Source organism: Micromesistius poutassou, assembly GCF_964030765.1.
Source record: "Micromesistius poutassou genome assembly, chromosome: 21".
NCBI lineage: Eukaryota > Metazoa > Chordata > Actinopteri > Gadiformes > Gadidae > Micromesistius > Micromesistius poutassou.
Window position 1 is genome coordinate 6,880,227 of NC_140291.1, and position 21,064 is coordinate 6,901,290.

Consider the following 21,064-nt stretch of genomic DNA (forward strand, 5'->3'; position numbering starts at 1 on the left):
TTAAAGGAGAACAACCATGCTTTCACATGTACGACTCTTCACAGCACTCCCGCCCACAAAGATAAAAACATACATTCAACTACATACACGTGAGACTTTGACACTTCTTAGAACTGACAATATGCAATGAATACAAAATAAGCAAGACACTGAAATAGAAACAAAATATGATCTTTCCTCTTCTCTCATTGTAGACAACAGCAGCATCTAGCGGTGAGAAAGTGTAATGACCGCAGACCGAACGTGATAGGTGGAGGATAAAACGCAGAGCGGCACCCAATGGGAGTGGAGAAACGACACCACTTCCTGTGTCAAAAAAGAAAACCTTCTGTGATGTAAAGACGTGACGATATTACGATGTCCATCCACTTTCACTTGCTGAATGAATATTAGAGGACTATCTACACAAATAGGTCGTATATGAGAGAAAACCAAAGGTTGGTATTTTTTATTATTTCAAGAGATCTACGCCTCTGATCGTGTGTCAAAGCAAACAGGCGGTCGCCCATTAGCTTGCACGATATAAGGGTGTAACGAATCGTTAGGCGTTATTATTATTATTAATAATAATATAATCAGATTTAGCATATGGCTATCTAACATATGACTCAACGATCATTGTTACATGTCGTGCATGTCATGCTTTCCCCCATACATTAGCACCATTCGTTACAACGTAACAAGCGTTACTCCTCACATTGATACTCCCTGCATTGATATTTTATGATCGAGTTACTTTATAACTATTTATTATGCATGGTGATAAGCTTTGAAGTGATTCAATCCAAAATATCTGGTCGTCACTGGTTGGAGTTTGTATTGGCACAATGCAATCCTTTTAGAAAGACCACAACCATCATTGACATTGCTATTATTTTATTGTCTATTCTAGATTCTGTGGTCATATCTTACTTACTTTTGGTTACATTTACTCATCACAATGCACTGATGTATAGCAACGGTATGAAATGGTATCTGAGTATTTAGTGTAGGTTGTCAGGGTCATTCATTCCACCCACAGATAACAGTGCCTCCCTTGTCTAAGCGCCTGTCGTGGTGCAGACCTATAATTACGCGCGTCTTGTGTTTCCTCACATCTAATTGGAAAAATAAACTATTTGCCAAAATAGAAAGTGCGTTGAGGTTGGTACAATTCAGGACAACGCAGCGTTTACACAAACAAAGACTAGACGTTGACAGAAAGGTCAGCAGCTTTACACACTGATTTGCAGGGATAATTAACGCCTAATTAACGCCTCCTCCTAGTGGAAGAGGCGTTAGTTGTAAGCCTAGTTGTATGCCTAAGGCTGTTGTTTTATTCGGTTGGTAGTAGGCCTACTTTAAGGGACACTAGTGCCATAGACGTAAAAAACATTTAGCACAATGTCACACATCAATTCTGTCATGTGAAAAATGTTTTATTGGGTTGGTAGTAGGCCTACTTTAAGGGACACTAGTCCCATAGACGTAAAAAACATTTAGCACACTGTCACACATCAATTCTGTCATGTGCAGCCTATCAATGATTCAGGATCTTCATTTGAGCTAAGCAATAACCCTGCACTCACCGTTTCATCTCCTATTCGCTAACGGTACACATGCATACCAAACATTTGAATATTAAATTCTAAATATAAAAAGAGTCAAATGTGGAATACTATAAAAAGTAAGTATAAAAAGTACAGTATAAACAGATACATTTTAGGTACACTGTATTTACAATGTGGAGGATGTGTGCAATAGGGAAGTTTCATATTAACAAAGGTGTGCTGCTAGTTGTTAAAGTCCAGAGTGATGAGTCTGTTTATGGGGAGTTTGAGGTCCTCTCATCACAACAGGTGACTATTGTGGCTGCTGTGATCGCACGTTGTTGTTGTTTATTTAGCCCACTCACACTGCATGGTGCTGACTCTTACTCTGTGGGTCTCTCTCTCTCTCTCTCTCTCTCTCTCTCTTTCTCTTTCTCTCTCGCTGTCACACTGATAATTGATCAATGGATCGACTTTTTGTTTGTACAAGGCAGTCTACTATGCCAGAACACAGAAAGACATCCAGCTAAAGAGTGGATTGCAAATCCCCTGACAGTGTGTCTATCTCTTTATTGTACACGTTTGATCAGCCAAACGAATAACACAAATTTTTTTTTTTTAAGTAATGTGAAAAATCTCTCTCTCTCTCTCTCTCTCTCTCTCTCTCTCTCTCTCTCTCTCTCTCCCCCCACTCCCCACTCCCCACTTATCTCTTATCTCTCGTCCTCTATCTCCTAAGCTCGCCCGCCCCATCTCGGTCGCCCAGGCGCGGGGAGCAGCTGCAGAGCCATGCCCGTGTCTCTGCTGTGGGCGGTGGACGTGCGCGGCCGCGTCTACCGCCTGTCGACGGGGGGGCAGCAGTGGGAGCAGTGCCACGACGCCCAGCTGGAGTTCAAGCGCGTCACCGCGGCAACGCAGTGTTGCTGGGGCATCGCGTGCGACCACAACATCTACCTGAACGTCCACGCCTCGGACCTGTCCATCCGCTACCAGGAGGAGGCCTATGAGAACCAGGTGGGTTCTCTGCTCTGGGCTTCGGTCAGGAACTGCTGAGGCAGTTCCTGGTTGGCGGGGGGCGGGGGGGGGGAGGGGGGGGGGGGTTCGGAACGTGTTTAGGATTCAGGGGTTTTCAGAGAACAACAGATAGGGTCATTGGTATAGATGATGTATCTTATTCAAGGATGCCTGCAGGTTAGGCTGCAGATGCAGGGAATTTAACCCAGAACCTTTTTTAGCTGGTTCATTCCAAAAACATACGTTTAATAATTAAAGCAATATGCATCAAAAATGCATTATAGTCTATGCCGGGTTATATTCTTCTTCTACGTTGCACTACGACAATCAGCCTTCCTCTTCTCGTCTGTGGTGTCCTTTCGACTAGCGATGGAATCCCGTGGACGGATTCTCTGAGCGCCTGTTGCCCAGCGACCGCTGGCAGTGGAGTGACGTGACGGGCCTGGTGCACCAGCCGCTGGACGGCTTCGGCCTCCCCTCCAGCGGCTGGGAGTGGGAGACCGACTGGTACGCCGACGAGAACTTTGAGGCGGAGCCCACCGAGAAAGGGGTGAGCAGCCAGGGGGCGTCCGTCTGTCCGTTCGTCTCCGTTCGTCGCTCATGGCGTTGCTTTTTTTTTTTTGCCGCATCTGGGTCTCTCTTGTCTCTTTCGTCTCCCCGCTACGTTCCGTCGTCTCCCGTCGATCTCTGTCTCGCTCTCTCACCCGCTGTCTGTCCTTCGCAATCTCTCTCACAGCTTTTCTCTTCTCTCTGTCTCTCTTTCTTTCTTTCTTTCTTTGTGTGTCTTTAAAAATCGCTCACTGTCTCTCTCTCTCTCTGTCTCTCTTTCCACATAATTTGTTTCTCTCTTATTCCCCATTATGTATATCAACCTATCCCATATCACCAATTTTATTTAAAAAAAAGATCTGTCTATCTACCCACTGTCTCTGTTCACTGTTACTTCATTTTTTTACGATATACCTGAAACTTCCAAAAACAACCCACGGCAAATTTTGCAGCGTCTATTTGTCCGCCCACTCTGTCTTCTCCTCCTCCGCGTGTCTCCGTCCCTGAGAGGCTGTGGGCTCAGTGCTGACGGGGTTCTGTGTGCTGGTTGGTCCACAGGGCTGGACCTACGCCATGGATTTCCCGGCCACTTACACCAAGGACAAGAAGTGGAACTCCTGCGTGCGACGCAGGCGCTGGCTGCGCTACAGAAGGTACAAGGCCAGAGACAGCTGGGCTAAGGTGGGTGGACAAGGGCTTGCCTGTTATTCACGGTGTGTGTGTGTGTGTGTGTGTGTGTGTGTGTGTGTGTGTGTGTGTGTGTGTGTGTGTGTGTGTGTGTGTGTGTGTGTGTGTGTGTGTGTGTGTGTGTGTGTGTGTGTGTGTGTTATATGTGGTATCGTGTTCGAGTGTTTGAGTGGCACTAATTAAATTGCATGTATGAGTGGGGCTGTGTGTTTGTGTGGTATTTTGTTGTGGATCTGTCTTGGGTGGGTGTGTGTGTGTGTGTATGTTGACATGAACCTCTGTGTGTGTGTGTGTGTGTGTGTGTGTGGTTCTGTGCCTAGCGTGTATATCTGTGTGTGTGTGTGTGTGGTATAGTGTGTCTGGTATTGTGTGCATATATATATATGTGTGTGTGTGTGTGTGTGTGTGTTTTTTATAGTGTATGTCTGTGTGTTCACCTGCGTCTCTCTTCCGGTGCTGACAGATCCCCTCGGAGCAGTCGGCCCTCCCGGACCCTGTCAGCGACATCAGCTGTGGGGGCTGGGAGATCAGCGACGAGCCCAGGGGCCGGCTCTCACTGTGGGCTGTGTCCCTGCAGGGCAAGGTACACACACACACACACACACACACACACCCCTCTGCTGCTTCAGCTCCTCCTGCTGTATACCCCGTCTTTCCCTCTGAACACACTCCTACTATCTGGGTGTCGTCTCTTCCTCCCGCTCCCCCCAGGTGTGGTACAGAGAGGGCATCCAGCACCACAACCCCGAGGGCTCGTCCTGGACGGAGGTGTCGGTGCCCGGGGAGGTGGTGCAGATCAGCTGTGGGCCCGGGGACCTGGTGTGGGCGGTGCTTTGGGAGGGCCAGCTGGTCGTCAGGGAGGGCATCGGCCGCGACTGCCCCAGCGGTGGGTACTGGATTGGGGGCACTAGGTGGTGGGTGGTGGGTGGTGGGTACTGGGTGGGTGGTACTGGGTGGTGGGTACTGGGTGGTGAGTGGTTGGTAATGGGTGGTAATGGGTGGTGGGTGGTTGGTACTGGGTGGTGGGTGGTGGGTACTGGATGGGGGATACTGGCTGGGGGGGCACTCGGTGGTGGGTACTGGGAGGTGGTCACAATAATGGGCGTGTTTTTATTATGAGATTGTGATGATGGTAAAATAAGGAGATTAGGGGCTTCGTTCCGCTTTTAATTTGTTAAATGACAGGAAGTGTGTGTGTGTGTGTGTGTGGGTGCTTGTCAGGTACTGCCTGGACCGTAGTAGATTCTCCTAGCACTGTGGGAGCCACCGGCGTGGCAGTAGGAGTCAATGTGGTGTGGGCTGTAACCAAGGACAACAAGGTATGGGATGTAACACACTCACATACACATACACACAATAATTGAAGCAAGATTTTAAGAGAATATGAACAGTAGCAAAAATAGTAAACAACACTGCGCACCAATAATTTATTCATCATTGGCTGTGACTTCCGTCGTCCTGTGTCCACCAAGGTGTGGTTCAGGCGAGGCGTGAACTCCCACAACCCGTGTGGCACCGGCTGGATCGGCATGGTGGGGGAGATGATCATGGTCAACGTGGGCCTCAACGACCAGGCGAGTCCCATTCCACCGACTGTTCCATTCCTGGTTTTAGTAAAATCCTAAAACAAGACGTTACACATTACATGATATACTGTTGAGAAAACACTGCCATCTTTGTCACCTTTTTCAAGTTCCATGTAATTGGAATGTCAACTTTTCTATAGAAACGGTGATCAAATATACATTGAAATTGGAACGTGATAAAAGACATGAAACTTGCGCAAAAGGAATGCGAGTGTCCGAGGTAAAATAGTGTATTCATTTTCATTCATTCGAATTCTAACCTAGGAGGATACTTATTTATTTTTTCATCAACTGAGCAAGAAATGCATGTATGGCTCCGGTTGTTGTCAAGAGATCTTCCAAACGGAGATCTTCCGACCCGTCGCTGTAGCGTGAGCGCGGGGTTGAGCGAGCCTCCTTGGTGCGCTTGTTTTTCGACCACAGGTGTGGGCGCTGGGCAGCGGGGAACGGGGCTTGTACCAGCGGCAGGGCGTGACCGCCAGCGAGCTGAGCGGGAAGGCGTGGCGAGCTCTGAGCGCACCCAGGGACAGCGAGCGCTCCCACTCCAGTGCCAGCACCAACAGCCTCCACAGGTAGTGGGGGGGGGGGGGGGTTGCACACTCACTCACTCACTCACTCACTCACTCACTCTCAACCTATCAATCCGTTGACTCTAAAGTCTTTAATTGACTTTAATTGACTCTCATTTTTAGCGTTGTAAGGGGTAGGCCTATTGAATGTATTGCAACATACATGCACACACATACGCACGCACAGGCACGTGCACGCACTCTCATTTGTGTTTACACACCCATACACTCCAGGGCGAGCCTAGTGATTACGTCTTTTGTTCAGAGGTGTGCAATCAGTGCACACGTTGTACACTATATGGAAATCCATTGTGAAATCAAAACAGCCCAACAGTCTCCTGATTCCTCGGTTCCTGTTTTATATTCAAATCGCGTCGTAGCGCTGGCTGTTTCTTCACTGGCGAGGTGCGCGGCCAATCGGCGGCCAGCGACGCCGACTCTGACGTCGAGCGGGAACGAGCGGCCACGGAGGGCTCCCCCGTGCCGCCGACCTCGGACGCTCGCGCGGCGGACCCCGGCCGCGCCCCCGACCACGCCCTCGACGACGGCCCCCTGCCCCCATTGGCGGCGGACCTCGACGCCCACCCCAAACCCCGCTGTGTCCCCAAGGTGACCAGCGACAGCTTCATCTCAGAGCTCCTCTCCGACCGGGCCGAGGCCGCGGGCCCCTCTGCCGCCGGGCCCCCCGCCCAGGGGGAGGAGCCCCTCCCCGGGGAGGACGGCAAGCCGGGGCAGCCCCCCGCAGCCTCCTCCTCCTCCTCCTCTCTGGCGCCGGCCCTCCCCTCCAGCCAGTCCAGGGGCCCGCTCTGGAGCAACGTGGACCTGGAGGAGACGCAGAGCCAGCCGGACCCCGTGGCGGAGGGGGCCCCCGGGGGGGCGGCGCTGGACGCCGGCGCCGACACCTGCAGCCTGTCGTCCGTGGTGACGTACTCCCTGGCCTTGGAGGAGGAGCCCTACGGGGAGGACGGACCCCCCATGTGGGCCTGGGTCAGCGGGGGGGGCTGCGCCGTGGACTCCCACTCTCAGCTCAACTGGTTCAGCTGCCCCGGGGCCTCTGGGGGTGGGTTGAACTCTGTCTGTCGATGTATCTGTTGTCTCTCTGTCTCCGTGTCCGTCTGGGTGTCTGTTTATCCGACGTGGAGAGAGGGCCCTTGATCTGAATTGTGTTTTCTATGTTTGAACGCCGTGGAACTGTGAACAGTGCAGGCAGGTATGCTAGTGTTGAGTGGTGGTTAGACTCTCTGGGTTTGAGTCGACCTGTAGGCCTCCTAGAACAAGATGGCCTACCTGCCTTGTTCATTCTTGACATGTATCTAAATCTAGAATCACCGTGAGTTGCTCAGTATAAAAGCGTCTGCTAACCAGCTGAAGCGGTAAACAAAACATGTGTTTGTCATTGCCGTGGACAGCGTTGGTCCAGTCAGTCCAGAGCATGAGTCTGTCCATCAGCCCGGGCCAGACGGCGGCCTGGCACCAGCAGATCCTGGAGCAGCTGGGCCAGAGGTCCAAGAGAGAGATGGAGAACTTCAGACACTATGAGCAGGCTGTGGAGCAGGTACACACAGCGGGAGTTTCAAAGGGCCACTGTCATTCTGGACAGTGACCATGCATTCATCATCACTGTCAACTGTTTCTCAAGTCATCCATTTCTCTATTTGAAACTTTTATATCAAAATCTCTCTCATTGCTTTCCTTTCCTCATCGCTTCTCTCCTCTCCAATCCTTCCCTCTCTTCTCTTCTCCATCCTCTCTTCTCTCCTCCCTCTCCTCATCACCTCATCTCTCCTCTTCCACTCCCTCTATTCTCTCCTCCGTCTCTTCTCTCCTCCTTTCCCTCCTCATCGTCTCTTATCCCTCTTTTCCTCTTCTCCTCCTCATCACCTCTCTCCTCTTCTCCTCCCCCCTCCTGGTCAGTCGGTGTGGGTGAAGAAGGGCACCATGCAGTGGTGGAGGGACTGGAAGCCCCACAAGTGGGTGGATGTGCGCTTCGCCCTGGAGCAGTTCTCCGGGCCGGACGGCAACAAGGACGGCATCCTCTTCCTCTACTACAACTTCAACGAGGAGAAGAAGGTGAGAGAGAGAGAGAGAGAGAGAGAGAGAGAGAGAGAGAGAGAGAGAGAGAGAGAGAGAGAGAGAGAGAGAGAGAGAGAGAGAGAGAGAGAGAGAGAGAGAGAGAGAGAGAGAGAGAGAGAGAGAGAGAGAGAGAGAGAGAGAGAGAGAGAGAGAGAGAGAGAGAGAGAGAGAGAGAGAGAGAGAGAGAGAGAGAGATATCAGTGTGTGTGGTTGTTGCGTGTAGGTTTTTGGTATGTGTAACTTGTTATTCTGCAGAGCAGCAGGAGGTTTGTGTACTCATGTACCACCCTGTTTGTGTTGGATTTGGCTTTTTAGGGCACCCTGTGAGTCACCTATGTTTATTTGACACGGTGTTTCAGTTTCTGTGTATGTGCGTGTCCATAGAGATGAACTCTTCTGTTTATAACCTTCAGGCTGTCAATAATTGAAAAACAATATATTAACTGTTGCTCTGCCTCGTGTACTTCCTCTCCTCTCCTTCCCTCCAGTACCTGCATGCCTTTGTCAACGAGGTGACCATCTTGGTGCCGGTACTGAACGACGCTAAGCACACGTTTGCCATCTACACAGCAGAAAGGACCAAGCAGAGGTGGCCCATCCGATTGGCCGCCTCCACAGAGCTAGAGATGCACGACTGGGTGAGGTCCAAATTATCCAAATAGTAAATGATAAGCCGGTTCTTTGGGTGGGGATAACACCTAAGCCCAGAGGAGAATAAATGAAATCCAACAGTGCCACTCCCAAGTGAGAGAGAATAAACATTTGAGTCATAGTTACCTTAGCTAAAGGAGAAACCTTATGTCAGCACATAGGTTATGTTTATTATATTAGAGATGTGAACAAGCATCAGAAACAATTGATAGGGTGCCCTGGTGGCGCACTGGGCTAAAGCGTATACCATGTATTAGGAGAAGTCCTAATCGCAGAGACCCAGGATCGAATCTGGCCTGGGTCATTTACTGCAAGTCTTCCCCTCTGTCTTCCACACTTCCCTTTCTGTCTCTCTCTATAATAAAGCTGAAAAATGCAAAAATCTTAAAAAAAAAAAAAAAAAAATGAAACAATTGATATCTATTAAAACTGATTCTCATTTTAAATGAATAAAGCTTTCTCTCCACAATTTTAGAACCTTGTTTAGTGTGAAGTGAGCAACTGTGTTTATTGTTGCAAAAACCAGAAGGGTATTAAGAGGAAGTGGGTCGAAAATGGAAGTTTTGTGTTTCCTTGTTGTCTTTTTATAACGTCTCAAACCGTCTCTGACCCATTGTTATGCTACTTTCACTCCTGTCGTGGCAATTTTGTTCTGAGATGTTGTTCCTCGGACCGATGAGACTTCTAAATGCAAAAAAAGCACACAATTGTTGCAGAAAATGTACCTTTCTAATGTTTGCATACACTAGTCTCCTCTCTAGCAGCTTTTAACAGGGAACAGGGAAATGTTGACATACGGGAGTTGTTTTGGTATAGGGAAGGGGGTCCTTGTGACCGGATCACCACAGGGACAAGCCTAACAGAGGGGAACTAGATTACACCAGCTAACAGACGGGGTGGCCAGATAACCCAACCTGAAGAAAACAAAGCTTAAAGTATTAAGACTAACCAACATATACATTCTTCCATTCCACTCCTCTCCTCCCTCTCTTCCTCTCTCCCCATCCAGCTGGCGTTGCTGAGCGTGTCTTGCTGTGACTCCAGGGGGATCCAGGGCCCCCCCTCCAAGCAGGCCATCTGGTCGGTCACCTGCAGGGGGGACGTCTTCGTCAGCGAGCCCAGCCCCGCCCTGGAGGCATTGCCCTACCCCACCCCCTGCGAACAAATGTAAGAACAATCATCCGCTCATCTCAAACCTGATTGAATCAAACCTCATTTACATGATCAGGGTACCACCTTTAACAGTGAGCCGACCCCACCAAACTCTCTTAGGCCAGAACCGTTAACCATCAACTGTGATCGATTGTTGCACATTTCTTACCATCTGAAGTTTTTGTGAAATGTAATGTCCACGCGATTGTTTAGAGTACTTTGTAGTTTGTAGGAACGATTTGAAAGACTTTGCACTTTGCACTTTGAAGCCTGCACTGACACACCTTTTATTGCTAGTCATGTTCCGGTCCGAGACCTTCAGTATGTGTGTTGAAAATAAACCAAAAACCTTTTGTTCCACATTTCTGTTGGCCAGGTTCTGGCGGCAGGTGGGGGGGCACCTTCGCCTGGTGGAGGGCAACAGCGTAGGGGTGGTGTGGGGCATCGGCTACGACCACACCGCCTGGGTGCACACCGGTGGCTACGGAGGCGGCATCTTCCAGGGCCTGGCCAGCAGCACGGACAACATCTACACCCAGACGGACGTCAAGAGCGTCTACATCTATGAGAACCAGCGGTGGAACCCGGTCACAGGCTACACCAGCAGGTAACAGGGTGATGCATGTTTACCAGGGTAATGTACCTCTACTGGTCAATTACCACCCGTAATAAAGTAGCACTAATTTGGTTTGTGACCAGTAGGGGGCAGAAAAGTGTGGAGAAAAAAAAAAAGTGTCTCTCTCTGGTGCCTTGTTGTAAATGTTGTGCTCAGAGGTCTTCCAACAGACCGATACATGTGGAGCGATGCTTCTGGTCTGCATGAGTGCACCAAGACCCACACCACAACCCCCTCTCCGCACTGGACATGGGTGAGTCACACACACGCACGCACGCACGCACACACGCACACTCAACATTCCCTGCATTGTTTGAAATTTGACCTGGTATTTAAAGTTCTTCTTTATAGTAGTAATAACTGTTTCTTTTTATTTATATTATGTAATTTCCAATTTCTGTTGCTATTCCACACCACCTTGGTCTTTATAGATGGAAAATCACAGATGATTATTTATGGTCCAAAGCAACATATAGAATCATAGCAGAAATAAAGTCAAACCCTTGGACGTTAGCATCCTGTCTTTTCTATATGCAGGTGTCTGATTGGGCGGTGGACTACGGTGTCTCTGAAGGGACAGACCGAGAGGGATGGCAGTACGCTGCAGATTTCCCTGCGTAAGAGTCACCATTATGCTCCTCTCTCTGCTGACGTCACCCTTTCGGATGAGCTTGAATTGAACTGCTGAGATGACAATCTGCTTCTCCGCTCTCCCTCTGCAGGTCCTACCACGGCTATAAGACCTTGAAGGACTTTGTGCGTAGGAGGCGATGGGCCAGGTATTATTTAGAGTGCTCCACTGGCACGGCTGTCCACCACATTGATGTGAACATTATTGAATTTTATAATACGATCTTTAAAAGGTTTATATAAATATTATACAAGAGGAAACATTTCTCCATTGACCTGTCGGTGTTCAGTCAATTAAAAATAATTAACAAAGAGTAATTTAATGATTAAGATTGAAAACACTTAATAAATACAGATTTTTTTTTTTTTTGTTGATTGTTAAATTATTGTTTGTCAATTATTTTTAGTTCAATGATCATCTAACAGCACACACAAATTAATTATTATGATAGTGTTATAACAATAGTCTGACTTTAGTTTATTTAACTAATTCCTAGAGTAAATTCGAAGCCATTGACATGTATTTGGTGTAATTGATTTCAACAGGAAGTGTAAACTGACCACCACAGGGCCATGGCAGGAAGTCCCGCCCATTGCTTTGAGTGACGTGAGCATCCTCCCGTGTGCTGCTCAGAGCAGCGTGGAGGTGGTGCCCCTGTGGGCCATCAGCAACAAGGGAGACGTGTTGTGTAGACTTGGGGTCACCACACTGACACCTGCCGTGAGTGGACCACACACACACACACACACACACACACACACACACACACACACACACACACACACACACACACACACACACACACACACACACACACACACACACACACACACACACACACACACACACACACACACACACACACACATACACACACACAATCTTAAGTGTATGCATTTGGTGTTTAATGGAAAATCCAAGCTAAAATAAATGTCTAGCTGTAGGCATCCTAGAGCCTGACGCTCTGTACCCACTGAAATAAACAAACGCCCCCCCCCCCTAGAGACAGGTGGGTAGAGTACCTCCTAGTTTCTTTACATCCACCTGCCATGTGCTCGTCTCCCAGGGGTCGTCATGGCTACACGTGGGAACGGACCAGGCCTTCAAGTCAGTCTCCATCGGAGGGGCCAGCCAGGTGTGGGCCATCGCCAGGGACGGCTCCGCCTTCTTCAGGGGTTCTGTGTCCACCACCAATCCTGCAGGTCGGTCGAGGAGGTGGTGGGGGTGGGGTTGCGGTCGGGGGGGTGGGGGCGCCGGTGTTTGATCACAGGTTGGCCAAACATGTACGGACAAAGTAGGATCGGCTGAATGCATGCGGGTTCATTGATTTTGTGTGAAACAGTGATAAATGGCTGTGTTCTGAGAAAGCTCACGGTGTGTGTGGTTTGTCACCCCCTGCAGGAGAGTGCTGGTACCACATCCCTTCGCCACCCAAACAGAAGTTGAAGCAGGTCTCAGTAGGAAGGACGTCCATCTGCGCTGTGGATGAGAATGGTAAAATGGTGGCATTCAAACTTCCTCAAAATTTCACAGAATTGTGAAATTGTCTCTTCTTTTGCTTTTACCTTCTCTCCAAACTGTCATAGTGATGACCTATGAGAGAGAGAGAGAGAGTCTATATAATAAGAATTTTTTTTTTATGTTAGATTTTTATGCTTTTTACTCAGCCTTCCTTGTAAGTCACTTTGGATGAAGGGTCTGCCAAATGACCAAATGTAAATCTATGACCCTAAAAATGTTCATATTTCTATGTTGTCACTGTCCACGTCATGCTGTCGTCCAGGTAACCTGTGGTACCGTCAGGACGTGACTCCTAGCTACCCCCAGGGCTCCTCCTGGGAGCATATCTCCGACAACGTCCGCAAGGTCTCGGTCGGCCCACTGGATCAGGTACCAGCCACCCAGGCCCCATTCATACCACCGTAGTTCCCTTCTCAGGCCACCATGTCCTTTTATTGGGTCTTACATGTTCTTTCAAATTGTGTTGGTGATAATCTGCTCTGCGGTTGTGTGGGTTCTCTGCATAGGTGTGGATCATAGCCGACAAGGTGCAGGGCAGCCACAGTCTGAGCTGTGGGACGGTGTGTCACCGGCTGGGGGTCCAGCCCCTGGACCCCAAAGGACAGTCCTGGGACTACGGCATAGGGGTAAGGGCACACGGCCATTCATCCGTGAACCTCTGTACTTACACCAGTCTTATGTCAGTGTATGTCCGCGTGTAGCCAGAAGCTGTTTTGTTCATTGAGCGCCTACCTCCATTTTGTTTAGGGTGGTTGGGACCACGTTTCCATCAGAGGGAACTCAATGGATCCACCTCGGATCTGCCTACCCTCTCTAACAGACCAATCACTGCCCGCTCGTGGCATTCCAAACCCCGCCCATAACCCAGAGGGAGCCAATGGCAGCGCTGGGGGATGCTAGCCAAGAAGTGGATGCGAGTCAGAAACCAGACCCACACGCAGCCAATACCCCCTCTTCATGTACGTTGTTTAACAATGTAGGGTTATGCTTTAAAAAATTCCACAGTGCACATATTTGGCTGGAGTTTATTATGCTCAGCTGTTCCTTCCCCAACTCAAAACTGTTTAAGCTACTACTTCAAATCTCATGGGTGAAGACAGACGGTTGAAAGAGAGAGGGAACGACCTACATGGTCAGCGACCTAGCGGGTTGAGCCACCAATCTACCCAGTATGTTGGTGTTCTTTTTAAAGGTGCAATATACTTTATACATTTTGGATTTTACTCAAGATTCTGTGCTGGAAAGATTCCCCTTTAGGAAGTGGTTGTATCCTCCTTATATTCCCAGTTTTTAGTTTGGTCTTTTTTTATTTTAGTTGTATATCTTTCTTAGGACATTTTGACCACTATCTTAAGCCAAAAGTTGCATTGTTGTCTAACTAACCTGTCTTAATGTATATTTAATACGTTTATTTATGTGTTTGTGGTTATTGAGAACAAGGCTGCCAGGGGTAAAGTTTTATGGAGCGGAAGCTTGAATGTATTTGTGAACAGTGTACTTTAATAGGGACTTTGGCATCTAAACTGCCCGTAATAGCAGCTGTTATATTACATAGCAAACACTGAAGAAGATGCTTTAGGTCACAACAATGTCATCTTAACCACACTGACTGGATGAGACAATGCTACATTTCTAGGGTCCCCCTGACCTCATGTTCGATAGAGCTTGTACGCTGTGTTTCCCCTGACCACCTACCAGCTGCAGATCATCCATGGTCACATTTCAGTGCTAATGTCAGGCAATGTGCCGCCATCCTCCATCGATGAGATACAATGGACCCTTGTGCCATGGTGTGGGAGGGATCACAGGGGCTGGATAGTTGTATTATTTCTTAAGACGGGAGTTTTGATCTCGTGGTCCATCCCTTTTCTCAGGAAAAAATAGTGATGTAATGCATGAAAGAAAATTTTATTCCACGCTTGCTTTTAGAAAGAAAAAGAAAAGCAAGCGTTGAATGACTGAGTAGGGTGCCTGTTTCCCTTATTGGTATAATATTGGTGTTGATTAGCATGTCATAATGTCATGCTGGTACGTTGCGATGGAATTATGTACATTTATCAGGAGTTAGATAATGAGAGGAAAATTCAAAAATCACTTTTAGACAGACATTCCAACCACTTGCATCACTCAAGGCGTTAGTTTATGTGAAGAGAAAATAGGCTATCTGTGAATAAATTAGGACAATATGGCCAGACATGATAAGGGTGTCGTTGATAAGGTAACTACAGTACATTGTCTGTTAACCGATAGCTCAGCTAAAACAACGGACATGCTACTCTTTGGCAAGTGCGTTCTCAATTTCTCTGCTGTGCATGGTGAATAACTAGCTATTTGTCAATAAATAAATGTGTTTATTGATAAAAAAAAACATTCTCAAATTCCTTTTGTTTTCAAGGTACGTCATTGTAATTCATTAGTTTAGATTTTTTTGGGGGGGGGAAATAAAATATTAACATCACAGAAGTAAATGTCCACTCAAATATTGGCACCTCAAAATGGACTTGCTATGTTTGTGAGGAAGGACAACTTAAACTCCACTAAATCCAAACACCTTTTGGCCAAAGTTATGTAAATTCCAAGTAACAAATTGTCTTCTGTAAATATTCTCAAACTAGATTTTCAACCTACTTTAAACATTGCAATATTTGTCGCTGGGAACTGCCTGTTGTCCCAGTTGACTCTGGCAGTTGGCACCTGAGGCTACGATTGGCAGGTATAAATCTCACTGATAACACGAGTGAAACTGAGCTGAACAGCAGCCGTCTCTCAGTCTCTCTGCTTCAACCACAGCACATCAGAAATGGACAGAACAATGAACAGAACCATAGCAGTCCCATGCGTTGGGCACACAGCACAATAAAATAGACACAACTTGTACGAATATCTGTAAAAGTTTGTCTCTGTCTTTGCGTTCATCTCTAATGTATAATAAATAGAGGGAAGTCGAGGTTTGATGTCTCAAAGTATATCTGAAGGAATGATTACCCTTTAGCTCCAAAAACCACCCCTTCTCCCAGGACGTCTCTGCGAACAAGAGCACCCAGTTTAATATTCACAGTATCGGGGTACATGCCCTCACGGATGTCCTCTTTCATCCACCAGGGGCTCGGATCATACCTGGATGTATCCCCTCCCCTGTCACATACAAATGTTTTGCCCAGAACCCATGACACTCTTGTTGCCGTGGTTCTGAACAAAACAACAACAAGTGACTTCCCACTGCCCGGGGCCCCCGGGTCCTTGGCTAGCCCTGCTAGCACCATTAGCCCTGTGTTAGCTGCCCTGGCTGAAGCTATGCGTGTGGGTGAGGAACTGGGTGAGGCCCTCCTCCCCTTCCTCCTCCAGGTGCCGCTGGTAGCACTGCAGCAGCTTGGCCTCCTCCGCCTGGGCCTCGCCGTCGGGCAGGCACGCCCCGGTCATGCCCAGGATGATGGTGGTCAGGGACTTGATGTAGTTCTTGGCCAGCGTCAGCGTCTCGATCTTGGACAGCTTCTTCTCCGTCTTGATGTGGGGGATGGACTCGCGCAGCGCCTGGAAGGCGTTGTTCAGCTTGTGCATGCGCTGGCGCTCCCGCTCGTTGCTCTCCAGGCGGCGGACGTTGCGCTCCGTGGGGGCCGGCCCTCGCTGGCGCCGCCGTCTCCCTCCGCCGCCCCCCTGGCCCTTGCCGCCGGCCCCGTTGCGTCGGTCCTTGCTCCGCAGGGAGCCTCGCCACGAGCCACCGGCAGGCGCCGAGGCCTCGGAGTCGCCCTCCTCCTGCTCGCTGGACGTGCCGGCCTCCTCCACCTCGGTGTCCGGGTCCTCCAGCGCCGGGTCCGGGCTGGCATCGGACCACGGCCTCCTGGACGCTTTCACAGCCTTCCCTTTGGACTTCATTCCCCTGCCTCTGACCTGGTCCACAGCGACAGTGATGAGCTCACCCAGATCCAACCGGGTCCCCGAGAGAGACGATGAGGATGAGTGGCACCAACCTGATGAGTGGCACCAACCTGATGGGTTTGATTGAATGGTACTGGATGAGTGCATGATCTCCTCTATTGAAATATAACAAAGACTCATAACAGTAGCAGTCATGAAGAGCATAATAAGAGTGGATAAGAACAGAGGGAGATGGAGAATTATATATTCTTATGTCAGCCGACTGGGAGTACAACAGAACCATCAAATTTCAAGAGCCAGGTATCCCTGGGTCTGCTGTATCTAATCAGCCCCGGGCGGTGTGAAAACTGCATGATGTTGGCCTGTAATCTATCCCTCACTGATAAAAGTGCCCACCTCAAGGTTACACTCACAAAACAAACTCTAAAGCAAGCAGACACGCTGTTCTGCATACTAAACACTTTTTCAACACGACTGGTGTGTCCGAATTTCAGAATCTGGCTGTTGTAAACAAATGATCGAGAATTGGACAGGTAGTGGAAAGTTTTAGTATATGTTTAGTCTAAGTGTAAGTAAAAATAATAGATTGTTGTAAAAAATACATTATAGTTTAGCTCACAACTAGCCCTGAGTTATCGAATAAACAACAACAAACAATGAGAGGAACATGATTTCAATATAGCCTACACAAATGTGCGTTTCTATCTAAAACAGGTTTATTTAATTTGACACTTTTTAACTGCTCTCAAACTTGAGCTCTTATGTTCAACGGTCCTAAACGGTCCTTCAGCGGTCCTAAACCAGATTCTAAAGAAAAAACTCTAAATGAGTGAATTAAAAAGTAACTGTTTCATTGTCTTACCTCTCTTGACAGCTCCTCCTTCTTAACAACCTCCTGGTTTTCAGGAACAACGCACGTCCACCATCTAGCCGTCAATCAATAAAACCATGACAATACCACAAGGAGACCGGTGATGGAAAAATATCAAACGTTATTCTGGCGGACAGACACGCGACGCTCGTGCCACTCTCAGGGATGAGAGATCACTGTCACGTGTGAGAGAGGTACCTGTTGCTGCTCACTATTGTACACGTAGCACTCTCTCAGCCAATGGGAGACCGAGGCAAATAGGACCATTGTCAACCGAATATTGTGGTCAGCCGAAATGTCACTGCAAGGCAGACAGAGTGATAATCTGCTTTACAACCTGAACCACACATATATCTCACTTCGGTTGACGCAGTCATTCAGAAATAGATCGCGATACTCTTTATTGTTGCATTCTGAAGTAGGCTACTTGAAAGATATTGTACTAGCCTAATATTTGCCTTTTGTCTGTGCTGTCGGTTCCAGTGTTTGGCATCTTGTTTTTATTTATACATTCAGCAGTTTGCGTGCCAGCGCACGCAGACACACGCGCGCGCAAACGCACATACGCACGCACACACACACACACACACACACACACACACACACACACACACACACACACACACACACACACACACACACACACACACATACACACACACACACACACACACACACACATACACACATACTTTCTTGTTTAAATCCTTAAATTATACAATGCTTTTGGCGCTACCTACAATGTAGCCTACATGTCGACGAATTATATTCTAAATTATAATAATGGAACCAGTACGTGAGGTTGTCAGTGATACAATCTGTACTGGCGCTCAGAACCCCCTGGTCTAGCCTACAATATTGATGTTGGGGTCGCGGGGAAACTGCCATCAAACCACGCGTGTTTTTAACTCTGAGTGGGGGAGAGTTGTTTATCAGTTGTTTACCTTTCTCCTTGACTATTTATCCCCGTTGGTTTAATGCTGGTATTGTCTGGGATTGTTTGAGGTGTTGTACGAACCGTTTATGGTCAATTTCTTCTCTGAATTTAACAAGGTGGCTCGTCCAGTGAACATCATGTTCAGCAGAGTTCTGGCCAATACACAGTTACACACTATTGTTGCACCATTATATTGTAACAACGCAAATATCATTGGTCTCTGAGGAGGTGAGCTGAGGAGGTTTATAGGAGTTAATACCAGAACATATTAAGTGACACAGTCACATAGTGACTGTAACTAATGGTTACAGGTGTGCAGCTCCCAGCTCTCAAAAGCAAAAATACACAACATACACACCTCACTGGTTAGTGTCCTTGAACAGCCTGTGTGTGTGTGTGTGGGGGGGGGGGGGTTTGTGGGTGTCTCTGTGTGTGTGTGTGTGTGTGTGTGTGTGTTTGTTTGTGTATGCCTCTTCCTATATGTGTGTGTGTGTGTGTGTCTGCATGTGTGTGTGTGTGTGTGTGTGTGTGTGTGTGTGTGTGTGTGTGTGTGTGTGTGTGTGTGTGTGTGTGTGTCTGCGTGCATACGTGTGTACTTATGAACTGGTCTCACTTGGTTAACGGGCTGGCTCTATTCTTTCGCATTCTTTCTGCTCGGTCCGTGGTAACAGCATATTTTGCAAATTACTTTCGGTCTTGAATTGCCCGAGGCCTACACAAACTGTGTGTTTATTCACATAGCATGATAAAGACCAGGCCGTTTACAGCTGATGAGGTAAGGTAAACACACATGCTATATTTAAGCAGAAAATGAAGTAAAACACTCCTGATAAAACACCTGGATGTAGTAGCGTTGTGGTACTAGCATCATGGTAGTGTGCAGTGTGGCGCCCATTTACACTCACTAGTCCCTGTACATTAAGACCATACTAATAAACATGAACGTAACTCAAAACTTCCACCTTGATACAAAACAATACGCTACAATAAGGTAAATGTACTTTATTAATCCCGGAATGGAACTAAGGGATGTTGTATCAAGATTGTGCTTTAATGAAAGGAGGGCATGTGAGATGTTTCGACTAATAGAATTATACTGTGTTCCGGTACGTTTTACTTCAATTGTGTTACTAGACTCAGCAGCTTGCACACAACTCAACCTTGAATAAAGTTTATTTATTGACTTCAGTTTCACTTTCTTCTAGTTTTCTTCCAGTACAACATGATGAATTCAGCTTCAGTCCTGCTTCCTGTTTTGTCCTTTTTCTTTAATAGCAATCATTTAGACTTTGACACACGCACACACACGCACACACGCACACACACGCACACACACGCACACACACGCACACACACTGGACACCCTGCGTACCATTAAAGGTGCAGTTAACTCGATTACTTGCTAAATGATGTCTCCTACCGGATGCATCCGCAGTGCCTAGGAACATGTAGCACATGATTATGCAAGATTCTGTTATGGCAGGGCCAGTCACCCAGAAAGCACCGCGGCCACGGCTGCCTCGCCATGTCATGACCGGCAGGTGTGCGTGTATCCATTTCGAAAGGGCCAGGAGAGACCGGTGATGTTAGGAACCCTGAGTCATCAGAAAAATAAGGGAGGGAGGGGGGGGAGATGGAGGGGGAGGAGGATAGAGGAAGGGAGGGGGAGGGATGGGAGCTAGAGGCGATGGGCAGAGGATAGTCAAGAGAGAGAGAGAGAGAGAGATAGAGAGAAAGAGAGAGAGAGAGAGAGGTGAGATTAGTCATTTTTTCCATGATGCCAAGGCTGGCTGTCTGGCGGCTGGTTGGGAGAAAAACATGTGCGGATGTCACTCCAAGCCATGGCGACGGCGGGGGGAAGGGGGGATGCAGCGGAGGAGCGTGGGGAGGTGGGGGCAGCAGATGTAGGTCCCCGACGTGCCTCCTCAGAAAGAGCAGTCCAATAAGGTCTACCTGTCTGAGTGTCTCGTCTCATCATGGCGTGTATCTGTGTGTATGTGTGTGTGTGTGTGTGTGTGTGTGTGTGTGTGTCCCTGCACTACAGCCCCAGGTCCTCCAGGTCTGATTCGGGGACGTGGGTGAGGACCAGGCAGGTCTTGGGCAGCTGGTATCTCAGAGGGGTCCGCAGCTGAGACAGTGTGTGGAAGCGCTGTGGACTGGGGTCCGAGTGTCGCCTCCCCGTGTGGCAGTTCGTCTTGGTGGGAGTCGCCCAGTCCAGGGCGGTAAAATCATCCTCCCACTCAAAGCCTTCAAGCCAAAAGACAAACAAAGGCAATTATTGACGAGAAGATGCTTTAGGATAACAATGTTGACTACTAGGGTTGGGAGACAACAAGTTAAATTAGCTAGCGGTGGATTCCAGCCCCAATCTCGTTACTGGGCTTATAAGTGTGAATTTGGGCTAGCTCAAAGGAGTTCAAAGGAATTCATTTCAAATCACCATGGTCCAAGGCCAAGTCCTGATGGTTGTTGGGATAGCTGCTTGGTGTGGAGGGGTCCTCATCGTAGGACGCTGAAGACAGGCTTGGCTGCGGCCTGGTGGGGCTTTCCTATGGAGGAGGGATGTGCGTTAGCTAGTTAGCTGCCAGAACAAGTCATTATTTCATTGTACTTAGCATAACAGGATTCCATCTTAAACAATAGTATTTGAATTGTAGTATCTGCTAATGTTGATCTAAACAAGCCACCTATATTAGAGATGTTTTGACATGACATGTTTTTGGCATGTAGGGTAGGACTAAATTAGGAATCAAACCTTTTAAACCAAACAGTGTTACATTGACACTGTAGCCATGAAAGATG

At 48.1% G+C, this 21,064-nt stretch overlaps 3 protein-coding genes across 5 annotated transcripts in view; 1 reads left to right on the top strand and 2 right to left on the bottom strand.

The window, feature by feature from the left end:
- The first annotated feature begins 305 nt into the window (after positions 1-305).
- tecpr1a (tectonin beta-propeller repeat containing 1a) lies at positions 306-14,893 on the top strand. The gene is made up of 24 exons (XM_084485678.1): positions 306-437; positions 2,269-2,543; positions 2,911-3,093; positions 3,651-3,773; positions 4,243-4,362; positions 4,491-4,665; positions 5,001-5,098; positions 5,252-5,353; positions 5,789-5,937; positions 6,315-6,994; positions 7,344-7,489; positions 7,849-8,004; positions 8,496-8,645; positions 9,668-9,825; positions 10,187-10,417; positions 10,583-10,679; positions 10,964-11,043; positions 11,149-11,205; positions 11,603-11,777; positions 12,124-12,259; positions 12,459-12,551; positions 12,841-12,947; positions 13,085-13,204; positions 13,326-14,893. The coding sequence occupies exons 2-24, from the start codon at positions 2,319-2,321 to the stop codon at positions 13,476-13,478; spliced, it is 3,714 nt and encodes a 1,237-aa protein (XP_084341804.1). The 5' UTR covers positions 306-437; positions 2,269-2,318; the 3' UTR covers positions 13,479-14,893.
- A 956-nt stretch (positions 14,894-15,849) lies between these two features.
- bhlha15 (basic helix-loop-helix family, member a15) lies at positions 15,850-16,451 on the bottom strand (the record flags this gene model as incomplete). The annotated part of the gene is made up of 1 exon (XM_084485709.1): positions 15,850-16,451. One exon carries the CDS (start codon positions 16,449-16,451, stop codon positions 15,852-15,854), a length of 600 nt encoding a protein of 199 aa, XP_084341835.1. The 3' UTR covers positions 15,850-15,851.
- A 2,966-nt stretch (positions 16,452-19,417) lies between these two features.
- The window catches only part of LOC311366921 (uncharacterized protein), a 6,311-nt gene continuing 4,664 nt past the window's right edge, over positions 19,418-21,064 (bottom strand). For all 3 annotated transcript variants that reach the window (XM_084485701.1, XM_084485700.1, XM_084485699.1), the window contains 2 exons: positions 20,703-20,811; positions 19,418-20,509 (listed from right to left, as the gene is read on the bottom strand). In XM_084485701.1, the coding sequence (XP_084341827.1) occupies positions 20,301-20,509; positions 20,703-20,811 (318 nt within the window). In that variant the 3' untranslated portion in view covers positions 19,418-20,300. The remainder of the gene's footprint in view (positions 20,510-20,702; positions 20,812-21,064) is intronic.